The sequence below is a fragment of the Cyprinodon variegatus genome, unplaced genomic scaffold, assembly GCF_000732505.1.
Source record: "Cyprinodon variegatus isolate N-32 unplaced genomic scaffold, C_variegatus-1.0 Scaffold373, whole genome shotgun sequence".
NCBI classification, from domain to species: domain Eukaryota; kingdom Metazoa; phylum Chordata; class Actinopteri; order Cyprinodontiformes; family Cyprinodontidae; genus Cyprinodon; species Cyprinodon variegatus.
In genome coordinates, this window is record NW_015150826.1 from 570,188 (window position 1) to 582,937 (window position 12,750).

The 12,750-nt window shown below is 40.8% G+C and overlaps 1 protein-coding gene across 4 annotated transcripts in view; it reads right to left on the reverse strand.

The window, feature by feature from the left end:
- The window catches only part of LOC107092288 (MAP/microtubule affinity-regulating kinase 4-like), a 49,821-nt gene extending 41,269 nt beyond the window's left edge, over nucleotides 1-8,552 (reverse strand). For all 4 annotated transcript variants that reach the window (XM_015386665.1, XM_015386664.1, XM_015386667.1 and 1 more), the window contains exons 1-2: nucleotides 8,493-8,552; nucleotides 5,477-5,674 (exon numbers count right to left, since the gene is read on the reverse strand). In XM_015386665.1, the coding sequence (XP_015242151.1) occupies nucleotides 5,477-5,674; nucleotides 8,493-8,546 (252 nt within the window). In that variant the 5' untranslated portion in view covers nucleotides 8,547-8,552. The remainder of the gene's footprint in view (nucleotides 1-5,476; nucleotides 5,675-8,492) is intronic.
- Nucleotides 8,553-12,750: the final 4,198 nt, after the last annotated feature.

Sequence of the window (12,750 nt, forward strand, 5' to 3'; positions counted from 1 at the left end):
GGGGGGGGGGAGTGTTGGGGGGTGTGGGGCGGGCTGGGGAAAGGGGGGAGAGGGGCCGTCTGGTTTTAAGCCTCATCGTAGGCACTATTAACTGAAGATGGCCCTCAGACCTCAGACAACGTGCCGCAAAAATAAATCTGGAGGAGGTCAGTGATGTATTGAGGAGCCATCCCATTCAGGATGCCTCAAAATGATTTTAAAATAGGCAAAATCATTTTTGCTGCTGTCAATAACTTCCATCATAGATAAAAAGAGTTGGACCTGGTTTTCAGTGATGTGTATATTTTCTCTTTTAGACATATCTATAAGATCAACTTTCACTGCGACCTACTATCTGCTCTTTTTAATATTTTTTAACAAGGCTCATAGCTCATCCACTTAACTGTTTCTTGCCCAGACAGATTCACCTGTGGAGCTAGTTCACTGTTACTTTTTCTAACATAGAGGTATTCGTGGGTCAGTGCTTCTATGTACCTTTTCTCCTCTGTCTGAACGCCCATGCAGCAACAGCAGACGGCTGTTCACACAGAGCCTGGTCCTGCTAAAGGTTTTTTCCTGAGTTTTACTTTCCACTGTCGCTGCATCTTTGCTCAGAGTGATGGACTGCTGTAGAGTCAACAACCCAATGCAAGCAAATCTAATGTCTCTACCTGCTCATCCTGGTGGAGAGGATCCTGCAAAGTCAATGTCTAGATGCTGGTGAAGATTCTTAGTCATCGAGGTCATAGTCAACAAACCACTGGATTTTGTTTTCCAAGTTTGAAGAGGTTTCGCTTCCCATCCAGAAAGCTATCTCAATTCAAAAAGTCTGGTGTAGCGTTGAGTTCCAGGCTCATAGAGTAGCCCAAACAAAAGCCTTGTTATGGCTTAGAAAACATGCAGATGTCCATCCCTTCGTAATGGGGAGTCGTTGGCTGGCCCATGCCCCTGAAAAGGGGAGTCGCTACGGTTGTTTTTGGCCTGGCTCATGGGCGTAGGTTTGCATAGGGACCATGGGGACATGTCTCTACCAAAATTTTGGACTGACCTATTTGTCCCTACCAATAATTTTATTTGAATAACATGTTTATAATTTACAATTCAGCGTGGTGCATCACAAACAGCCATTGTGTGTGATGATCTCCGTAGCTCAGTAGCTGCTGCTGAGTGTTTACCGGTCTTTCCTGTCCCTTAAATCAGTAACTGAGCTGTTTAACTCCACTCTCATTGGTTGTTCTGCCTCATAGTTCTGCCTTCACTCTTCCTGATTGGCTGTTTTCTAGTCCACATGCGAGTGTGCGTGCTTGGAGCATGAAATAAGAATTTTATTCATGCTAGTTACTTAAATTAATATTAGGCTATGAAACTAGTCCTAATATAAAAAAAGTAATTCTATCTACACTAAAACAGGTGAAAGCTGCTGATAGCTGATTTTTAGCCACAGCTGACTGAAAAAGAAAATGTGAGGGTTTCCCTTTTAACAACACTTCATTGTTATTACCGTTTTCATTTAATGACGACCCTTTGAGAGAATTTAGCTATAAATAGCAGGTGTTATTTCTTTTCTAGAGTAAAACAACACGACATGGTGCCTAAACATCTGCTATTTTTTGTTTAGAAAGCATAATTACGGTTCCACATAATATTGCTATTTCTTTGACTATTTCTACTTTTGAAAATAGGATAAAGCCAATAACAAACAGAGGAACACTATTTACATTGATTTTATTTTAAATAAATTTCCACACAGTCCATAAGTTAATTATTACAAACATTAGTGTTTGGTAAAAGTGTTTGAATCCAGCTGTTTATTTTAAATATTATTATATTACAGAGAAGATGGTGTTATATTTTCTTTTAATAATTGTTAAAAGTGATTTTATATTGGAATAAATTTAGTCCCATTCTTAGTGTTTTGTTTTGTAAATGATGCCACTAAATAAATGTATTTGTATCCCTTCAATGCGTTATTTTGCGTGATACAGAGAGAGCATTTAAAAAATAAGAGTGTTTCACCTGTTTAATTTTGCACAATTATATATCTTCAAAAGAAAATACAGGATAAATTCACATATAACGGGCATATTTAGACTATATTTGGTTAAATAGGCATAATTCTAGTTCTACATTAATCAGAGCCGGTGACGCTTCATATATTGATAAACAACATCTAGTGTGTGTAGCGCTTATAAAATTTTTATAAATGTAGCAAGAAACACTGCCTTTCTCTTTAAACGAAATGCACCCTGATGCTCACGTCAAGCATTAAAAAAAGCATGCATATTTTTGCATAGGTAAAATGACATTAATGAAACTTAGGACCAATAGTGTCCCTACCAAAGTGGAAATCAAACCTACGCCCTTGGCCTGGCTAAACAGGCAATATGTATTGATCCCCTGCATGGCGATGAGGATTGAAATGATAGTGGGAAGAAAGCAACTCTATCACTTGGTTTTGCTCTCTTTACATAAATGGCTTCCTTCACACCCCTTTCAAACCACCTGTCTTCTTGGTCCAAAATGTGAGCAGTCTGGTCCTCAAAAGAATGTCCTTTGTCCTTCAGGTGTAGAAGGACAGTGGAGTCTTGTCCAGAGGAGGTAGCCCGTTTTGTTTGGCTTAAAATGTATCGGGATTTTTAGTTTCGATAAAATCCAAACAAACTCCCGCAACAGATGGCGATATCTTTGCTTAATCTTCTCGCCGTTATGACGCTGCTGCGTGTCTTTTGGATTTCCTTGCTGATTTGACAAACGCCCAGTTAGGGTGTCCACAATTTTGGAGAGCATCTTTGATGTGTTTCGTTTCTTTGTACTTCCCTTCTGTTTTAGTAGGGACAGTAGTCTTTGTCAATGTCTGGATGCAATCAGCTGTATGAATGAAAGAGTCTTCTATCCTCCAAAGCAGATTCATACAGATAGGGCCATTAAAACAACATGCGAGCAGTCAGAGCCGCAGTTTACCTTTTCATGGAAAACCCTCTCTTACATCATCCTCCTGCATCATGCAGATTACTGTAGGGTATCTAACATGGCCAGGTTCAGAGATCACTGTGAAACACCAGACCTGTCAGTCAGGCTCCAGATGAAAAGAAGACAGAATAGTGAGAACTGGAACAGGTACTGGTAAATTAATGTTCCGCCTAGTCTCCCTTAGAAATACTAAGGCCATTTTGCTGGAGAATGATCTGCCTGGATGGTAAAAAAAACTAGTTCTAGTAAAGGCTTCTTCATCATCATCATGTCCCAGAAGGTCAGTAGGATCTCAAAACATACTCACACTGGGTTTGATTAAGGTAAATCAAACTAAACAGTCACATTTCAACGTACTTTTTTTTTTTGCTTGGATTCCTGCAATCTATGGTGTAACGTTCCCTTTGTATACTTAGACTTGGACAACTTTGGATCTGCTTGTAGCTGCTGTCTACAGGCGCAGCCATCTCGCTGCCATAAATTATGAGGTTTTTGTATGGCAGTACATCTAGAACTGTGCATCAAATGTTGTGCCAGAGGCTTTTTGTGCAGACGCAAATTTTAAAGGAAACGTCCTGTCAGCAAGGAATAATCAATGGATCATCATCTATACCTAAAACTAATATGTCCACGGTAATTTAATGAAGTTAGGGTTAATTAGTAAAAAAAAGAAAAAAGGAAAGTAATAATTTTCTTTGCAATAATGGTACCAGCCATTTTTGCCCAAATATAGAAACACCTCACTCCTGACATCTTCCTGCAGTGACGTCATGGTGATTTAAGCCTAGCGCCATTCTCCCGACTTTACAAGCAAAATCAGTGGGAACTACTAGACACATCTGCAGTCATCAATTTCGAGAGGACTTCACCATTGAAATTCACCAGAGCTATAGTGAAACTGACAATGCCCACGTGCATGGCAGTTGGATGTTGGAATACATCGGGTAAAAGTGAAATAAAGAAATAGTTATTTCATCTTTCTGATTCCGGATCCTCCATGGACGGGTTCGTAGTTGGATTGCCAACTTGAAGAGGAAGGATTTACCATCGAACTTCTGGCCAGAAGCCAGAAAAAACACGTAATATGTAGCCAACATTTGGAAGAAGAATGTTTTCAAGATGACTTGGATAATAGCGCGTTGTGACAAACACCAGATACAGCACTGGGACTTGATCAACAGCCGATGCCGCACCGTTACGTCACAAACCGGTAGGTGGAAGTAGTGTCCTTTGACAAACATGGATGTCTCAAGTAAAGAACATTCAAAAGAAAATTACTCTGAATTAAAAACACTGATCATTTATTGAACAGTATGTGATAATCTTATATTTAAAGTAATTTTTGAAGTTTACATTTTTTGTTTTAAACATGGGGCTCCATTAAAATACTCCAAGCTGATCGTTATCGTTATCAGCTTGGAGAGCAAAGTTTGGTATCTTCTAAGGAAATCCAGCTGATTGCATCCAGTCAGCTCTTGGATGAGCATTTAGAGACAATAGATATCCTCTGGCATTACGTTGTTGACTCTACGGTATACCCTCAAATTGTGCATGCATGTAGCGACGGGGGGTGGGGTGCGGTGGTGGGGAATTCCAAAAAAGTAAAAAAAAAAAATGCACTGGATTTTGTTTCCAAGTTTGAAGACGTTTGGCTTCCTGGAAGCTTTTTCAATAAAAAAATATCAGAAATAGCATTGAGTTCCAGGCCCAACAAAGCCTTTTTTTATGTTTAGAAAACATGCAACTAAAACAGATGAACGGGTCAAGCATCAAGTTTAAAGACGTGTCGCTTCCTGAATGGGAAGTGACTTGTCTTCAAACTTGGATAAAAAGACCAGTGTATTGCTTTTTTAACTTATTTGGAATGACTATGACCTGGATGACTGGGAATCTTAACCAGCATACCTTCACCAGGAAGAAACCTATACAATAACTGTAAGAATTAATAATATTAACTGAACTTTATTGATCTCACATTGGAGAAATTTACATCTGCATTTAACCTATCCCCATGGGGAGCAGCGGGCTGCTATTGTGGTACGCCCAGGGGAGCAGTGTGGGGTTAAGGATCTTGCTCAGAGACCCAGAGTGGCAGTCTAAGGGAGTTGGGCTCAAACTCAGAAACTCAGGATTCCACGCTCTATGCACTAACCAAAAAACTCAAAAACAACTGGATCAGTTATAGGTCCCTGTTTGTTTTGGGTCTGTAATTGAGTTGTATATGTGAGTAAAGCAGAGCCTTCATGACTACCATGATTGTTCTGCCATTAACCTAGTGGAAACACTATAAAAAGACCCATCTGCTTTCTGAATATCTAATAAAGAAAACAAATTAAGGCAGTTACTGTATATGGTAGTGAGTTTTACTCCAGTTAGATTAGAGTGGCTTCAGGTAACCAACACAATAATCTTTGAAAAGGGGAGTGGTCTGAGAGTATTTTAAATGCTGGAGCACCATTGGAGGGACAGCTTCCTTCACCCAGGAAACATACTCAGCCCACTCATCCTTTGCTGCCCCACGACTCACCTCCCTGCCCGTTAGGATGTGGCGGCCCAGCTTTACTTTGGCAAAGTTACCCTTGCCAATAGTCTTGAGCAGACGGTAGTTCCCAATGTGTGGCTGCTCATCTGAGCAGGAAGCGATGGAGTTCCTGCACCGTGCACCCAAAGAGCGGCTGGACTGGCTTGTGGCCTTGTCTGAGCGGCTGGCACCGAGTGGCACATGCTGCAAGAAAAAAGGAGAGCGTGAGAGTGGAAAGAGTATCCCCAGCTATGCCAGCACCAGTATGACATGCTGCTACGCTACTACACCATGGAGAACTAGTTTCTACAAGCTGCTGTTTGGTCACAGCGTAATAGTTTAAAGCTCAAAAATATCTCTATCTTAATCTATTGAACTTGATTAACAAAACCTGGTATTTAGGACAGTATTTTTATTTGTTAATAGGAATTCTGTTGAGAAATTTATTGAGCTTTTGTCGAGTCTGGTGTAAGTTATACACTGCAAAAACATTCTAGAAATAAGTTAGAGTTTCTTAAATTATTTGTATTTACCCTAAATTATAGTAGGTAAATAAGATGATTTGCCAATGGAATTTTTTTTACATTTTAAAATAAGATTATTAAATAATACGCACTTGAAATAAGACATTACAATTGTTTTTTTCATGTTTTTAATGTAAATTGTCTTGTTTCATTGGCACTTACCTTACCTCCTCAACACAAAACTTATTTGAAGAAAAAATTATTCATATAGAGTTAATTTTTTTTGCAGTGTACCCACTTAGATCAAGTTTTTATTGCCTAATGCTCCATGCAGACAGATTGAAAGCTCTAAGAGAAGAACTCTGCTGTAATCTTTTCAGCTTTTGTGTGACCCGCTAAACAATCAACAGATCTTTCCAACAGATTCTTACTCCTATTACTGAACATAGAGGGAAAAGTGGACTTGGACTCGTTTCCTCTGTATCAGTGTGCACACTTAAAAAGTGCTAATAGCACTGAGGTGACTTACAGATGATTGTGCGTTTTGTGCAGCTTAAACGAATGGCTGAAGGCCCACTGGCCAGGCTGGCAGAACAACATGAAAAAACAGTTTTACAGAAGCTACAGTGACTTCTAGAACACATAGAAGCATTTGAGATTGTGTTGCTGAACAGATGTGGCTGTGAGGCTGTGTTTGTGTGCATGTTGAGGGGGGCGGGCATTGCTTTAAACGGTGGTGGCCACATTCAGCAGCTGTTTAGTTCAAAAACAAGTGAAGCTGGGCTGAACTTGTTTCTACGTAAACAGCTGCCGTCCGGAACGTGAGCATATCATCTCTGCTTTGGGTTCAGCAGCATCTTCTGCTGTGTGCAGATGGAAGCATTTACCCCTTGGTTTTTGATTTAATTAGACAATTGTTTAGTGCTGATTATGAGGTACAGAGTTGGAAAGATTCTGATTTCTTTGGTGTGATGCAACAGATTTCTTGCAGTAAACTAAGTTTTATTTCATTTATTAAAGTGGATTTAGAGTAAAAGAGAAGTCTAACACTAGAATGACCTTTTGGTCCCACAGTCACAGCCGTCCCCCCGTCACTCCGAGGCCAGGCTAACTATCAACACCGGATTAACTATAGTAACAGTAGTCCGAGACACATGGAGGCCATCTTGGATTTGTTTTTGTTTCTAGACGAAAAGCATATATTTGCAGATGTAGCACCACTCAGAGTCCTCAATCTGAAGCTCATCCCTGTTCCTGCATGAATTACGGTCTGTGGAGCTTTGAAAGGCCTCCATCTTAGGGACGTATTTACCATTAGGCAAAACTAGGCAGTTGCCTAGGGCTTTAAGTCCCTGGAAGCCCCATAAAACACATTTTGCATGTATGGTTAATGCAGCTATTACTTATTTGCGCACATTAATTATGTTTTGATTAAAAATAATTTCGCTAAAATGCTCTGGTTGGTGACAACATCTAAAAGCAGCGAACTCTGCTCTCCAGAGCAAGTAGATTGGTAACCCCGCCTCCTGCTCTCCTCTATCTTGTCTGCTGTCATGATTCGTGCAGCTATTATTTCATCCAAATGAAAAATGGAGAACAGATAAGCAGATCATGGCTTGTCTACAGTGAAAAGAAGGACTGGGTTATTTACTTTGGCCTTTTTGGAAACACAGGATGGAGCAATCAGCTAAGTGAGCTTAGTGCTTGGAAAAAATCTTTCATTCCTTTAGAGACAGCATGAAAAGTCAGCTGAGTACAAAACATAGAGAGGAGAACACGAAGAAAAGGGACAAGAAGAGAGGGACACAACCTAGAACAGATAATGGATGTCTATTCTATTAACGTGTCTCTATCTTTAGAATGGGTCTGTTCTATGTGCTGTCTTCTCAATTCAGAGGGCCCCCTGCCTGTCTTTGCCAAGAGCCCCAGATTTCCTGAATCCGCCCCTGCCCACCATTAGACTACTTTGGAAACTGGGAGCAGCAGAGTTTGTCAGAATGGCTTAATTATACCGAAGGTTGACAGCAGCTTCAGATAGACGGACAGACAGACACTACTGTGGAAGATATGTATGGCCTGACTCTAGGGCTGGGCGCTTTGTAGGCTGCGCAGCGACAGACAGCCCATAATTTTTACGCAGTAATCCCCTCCACTTCTTACCACCAAGCCCACATATTCTCTATGCATTTATTTGGGCCTCTTGCACTCGTTCCGCCCTTCGACCAGCGCAAACACACACAGAGGGAGAGCAAGAGGAGCAATTGGTACAATGTGACATCACAATCTCTCAAAAGCGGAAAGCACATAGGTGACGGACCGGGCTTTCGGCGCATATTCGCTGAGCTGCCATCAGTTGCACCAACACGCACTCAAGGTTAGCACATCCTGGGCCCCTTGATCCACACAAGAGAGGGAACAGCCCTGTGCATGATGCACCCCATGCGTGGAAGGAAAAAAAAGCCCGGAATGCCAAAGGCCACACAAGCAGATCTGTGCTCGGAGATGATCGGTCCATCATCATCTGCATGAACACAGGCATAAACAGTGGCTGAACTTACATGTTCCCCTGCGCTCCTGTCGTTCCCAGATTGTAATGCAGATCGAGACGACATGTTTTCCTCCCCCCACCCACCCCCCGGTTTTCCTCCCCCTGTGTAACGTTCCCACTGTTTGCGAGGATGGTGTTTACAGGATCCACAGACAGACTGACATCCGCAGATAGAGGCCCAGCGTCCCGGATCAATCTGCCAGCCCTCCGAGGCACCGAGCCGAGCTCCAGAGGAGACCTTTGCCTGTCATGGCAGCGATGAATATGTGGAGGAGAGGGAGAGAGGTGGGGGGTGTCCTCAAACAAGCTGCATTTTCCAGCATGCACCTTGCAAAGACAGATGTCTTTTGAACAGTCTGAATGTGCGGTCGATCAGCAACGCAGCTCGGAGCAGAATCCCCGCAAGGAAATTATGCTAAAATGATGCAATGTTTGGCCGGAGCCCAGCGTCTCTGTGGCGACTCTCCACCGCCTGCCTCATTTTGCCACCCAGAACCAACACCGCTCCATTTGGACCGCTTTCATAACAGGCAGAACGCTTCGCCTGGTCTCCGCGACGCCAGCGCGACCTGCAGAGAGGGAGAAAGGCTGAAGAAAGGGCCCCAATGTCCCCAGTCTGCTTCTCCAGCTCGATCAGATGCGCACAGAACCGTCAGAGCAAGAAAAGCAAAAACACTTAGGGACGACTTCCGTCCAAATTTTTAGAAATAAAAGCCTACCGACGCAAGTGATGGAGACATCCGCTCCGGACTACATTCTTTTTATTAGCAAGGGTTCTGAAAAACAAATCCTATATTTAAAAATTCAGGAGTTTTGTGCTTTATTTTGGGAACCGGGTCTTGACTTCCTGTTTCAACCTGCTAATCAAATAATGCTTGATGCAGTTAAGATGCGCCACATCAGAGACTGACAGGCCAGAACACCACAATTCATCCCAAGTTTTACCAACATGGATTTAATCTTTTGACCTAAGGGTCAATCTACACTGCTCCAAAAGGAAAACGAACAAGCACAACATCCATATTTTCTAAATAAAGACAAACTATACTTTTCTACAGCCTTTGCTAACAAATATGTTTAGGCATATATTTAAACATTCATGCTGTCTAAATTAAAGGTGTAGTCGACAAAATTACTTCAATTTTGCGATGTGGGGAGAACATCCTAAACATTGTCATTACTTACATACTTTTATCAGTAACCTTTCTACTTAAAATTAATATTTAAATCTACTAATATCTACACCAAATTGATTACTTATTATTAAACTAGTTATTTAACTCTGATTTCACTGAAGACTCCTTCATGACTTGCAAAGACATCATTTTCTCTTTACTCCTCATAACAAAATCTAATTCTGAAAAGAGCATACATTCTGTATCTTTTTATGTTGGCATATTGATGTGCATGATCATGATCAGGACCTGTCATTTAAATCCCATATCAAAGAGGTTTCTAGAATTTCCTTCTTTCATCTGAGAAATATTGCAAAAATGAGAAATCTCCTGTCCAGGGGTGATGCTGAGAAACTAGTCCATGCATTTGTTACTTCAAGGCTGGACTATTGTAATTCTTTACTATCAGGAAGTCCACAAGCTGTAGTTAAAAGCCTTCAGCTGATCCAAAATGCTGCAGCCAGAGTTCTGATGAAAATTAAAAAGAGAGATCATATCTCTCCTATCCTGGCTTCTCTTCATTAGCTTCCTGTTAAATCCAGAATAGAATTTAAAATCCTCCTCCTCACATATAAAGCCTTAAATGGCCAAGCTCCATCTGATATCAGAGATCTGATTGTTCCTTATGTTCATAACAGAGCACTTCGCTCTCAATCTGCAGGTTTACTAGTGGTTCCTAGAATTTCTAAAAGTAGAATGGGAGGCAGATCTTTTAGTTATCAGGCTCCTCTCCTGTGGAACCAACTACCAGTTTTAGTCCGTGAGGCAGACACCCTGTCTACTTTTAAGGCTAGGCTTAAAACTTTCCTTTTTGATAAAGCTTATAGTTAGAGTGGCTCAGGTTATCCTGCGCTAACTCTATAGTTATGCTGCTATAGGCTTAGACTTCTGGAGGACATAGGGACCCCTTTTCATCATTCTGCTTCATTCTATCTCTATTCTCCTACTCTGCAGAATCTGTTAGTTCAATCTCTAACTCTGCTTTTTCTCATAGTAGCTTTGCCTTGTCTGTTCCTGTTTGGCTGTGACGCCATCCTTGAGAGAAATATCAGCTGTGCTGCTTCCATCAACACCCTTGTTTATAGATGCTGGAGATCGGCCTGTTTTCCAATGTAGTCCAGTTTCTCTGAATGTGACTAACTGGATGTGCTCTCTTCATCCTCTGACACGGGAGCTGGCTCGGAGCTCGTCTGCCTGGCTGTGTGTTTCGTGGACGGGGCCGCCTTTTACAGCTTCTGTCTCCTTGAACCCCAGTCGGCCTCAGCAGATGGCCGCTCACACTGAGCCTGGTTCTGCTGAAGGTTTCTTCCTGTTAAAAGGGAGTTTTTCCTCTCCACTGTCGCTACAAGCATACTAAGTGTGAGGGATTGTATTTGAGTCAATGAGTCAATAAGTAAACTTTCTGAAAGAAGGGTACATGTAATATCATATGACTTTTACATACTGTTTATATGTGTGAATAGTACAGATCTGTTTACAAGGCAAGGCAAGGCAAGGCAAGGCAAATTTATTTGTATAGCACAATTCAGTACAAAGACAATGCAAAGTGCTTTACATGATTAAAATACAGGAAGATAAAACAGAATCAAAGCAAGTAGGAAAAAATAAAAGATAAATAAAATAAAATAATAATTACAGTCTATACATGTTATATTTTCCATTAACATAGATAAGATCCTTATGATTCCTAATATCATACCCTGTTTTATTTAAACATCCACATTTTCCTTTGATTATTACAATTTATTCAGAGAAAGTTCTAAAAGATATTGTGAGATTTCATACATAACCAATTCTACCTTTAACGTTGTTAATATTGTAATGCTGGGTGCTTAATATGAGCAGAGATGAGCCACAGAAGTATTAATTTGACCCTGGTGCAACTTCATCATCTTGGAAGACAAGAAACTCTTATTTGATACAGCTTGCTGTGTACCCTAAGTTATTCAAATATCAGCTCAGGTGCCACTATTGTCCTAGAAGCATTGAAAAAGTTACAGATAACAGGTCTTAGCTCATTGCTGGAAGGAAATTTTCTGGCTTGACTGTGTGTATGTCTAACATATGGTGCACGATATCTATTATGCAGTTTTATACTACCGCTGTCTTGAGGTTTCACCATGCCCATTCAGACAGTACAGTTACCTTCTCCTGGACTCTGTGCAATTCCATTTTTTCCCCCTTTGACCCAAACCTGGATCTAAAAATCTGGCTCTGTTCTAAAAATACATAAAATTTTATCTCAATAGGCCTCTGCATGACAAAATTATAAAAAGTATATTTAAGTTTATTTGTCAAAAGTAAGGCATATTTATTATGCTTGTACATATCCCAGTAGGTCAGATTTGATACTAGTCAGCAAATCCTGTTAACTTGCCACGCCAAACTCACCAAAAACAAATTTGAAATGCTTGAAAAAGTATAAAATAAATCATCCGTTATATAAACCTTGGGAGGGTCTAGCCTGGCATATCAGACTGTCGTAATTGTGAACAGTAGCATTTTGTTTGCGCAATCTTTATAGATAAGCTGTAAAAACTAAATTTTCAATTCAATTAAATTCAGTTCATTTCTATAGCACCAATTCACAACATGTCATCTCAAGGCACTTTACAGAGACAATTCACCCAGATCAGAAGTCAAATTGATTAAAAGTTTTCTATCTAAGGAAAACCAGCTAATAGCAATCCCTCACACCAAGTATGCTTCTTGCAACCGTGGAAAGGAGTAATCCCCTTTTAACAGGAAGAAACTTTGAACAGAATCACGTTCAGTGTCAGTGGCCATCTGCCAACACCAACTGGGTTTCAATATCAGGATTTTGGCAGTGATGTTTGGTCTGATTACTCATTTCACTCACCTCCCTATCTCTGCCAAGTTCTCATAACAGCTTATTTGTTCCACCTGCTTCAGTCTCTATTTTACCAGCCTTCAGACCAGTCATCAGTGACAGATTATTTCAAGCCGGTGCTGAGAAGTTCTCTAACATATTTCTAGCATATTTCGGATTTCCTGATCCTGACCTCTCGACCACTGAGCCTGCCTGTCCCCGTCTGATCTCTTTGCCTGACCTGTCTTCTGACTCCTGGCAGA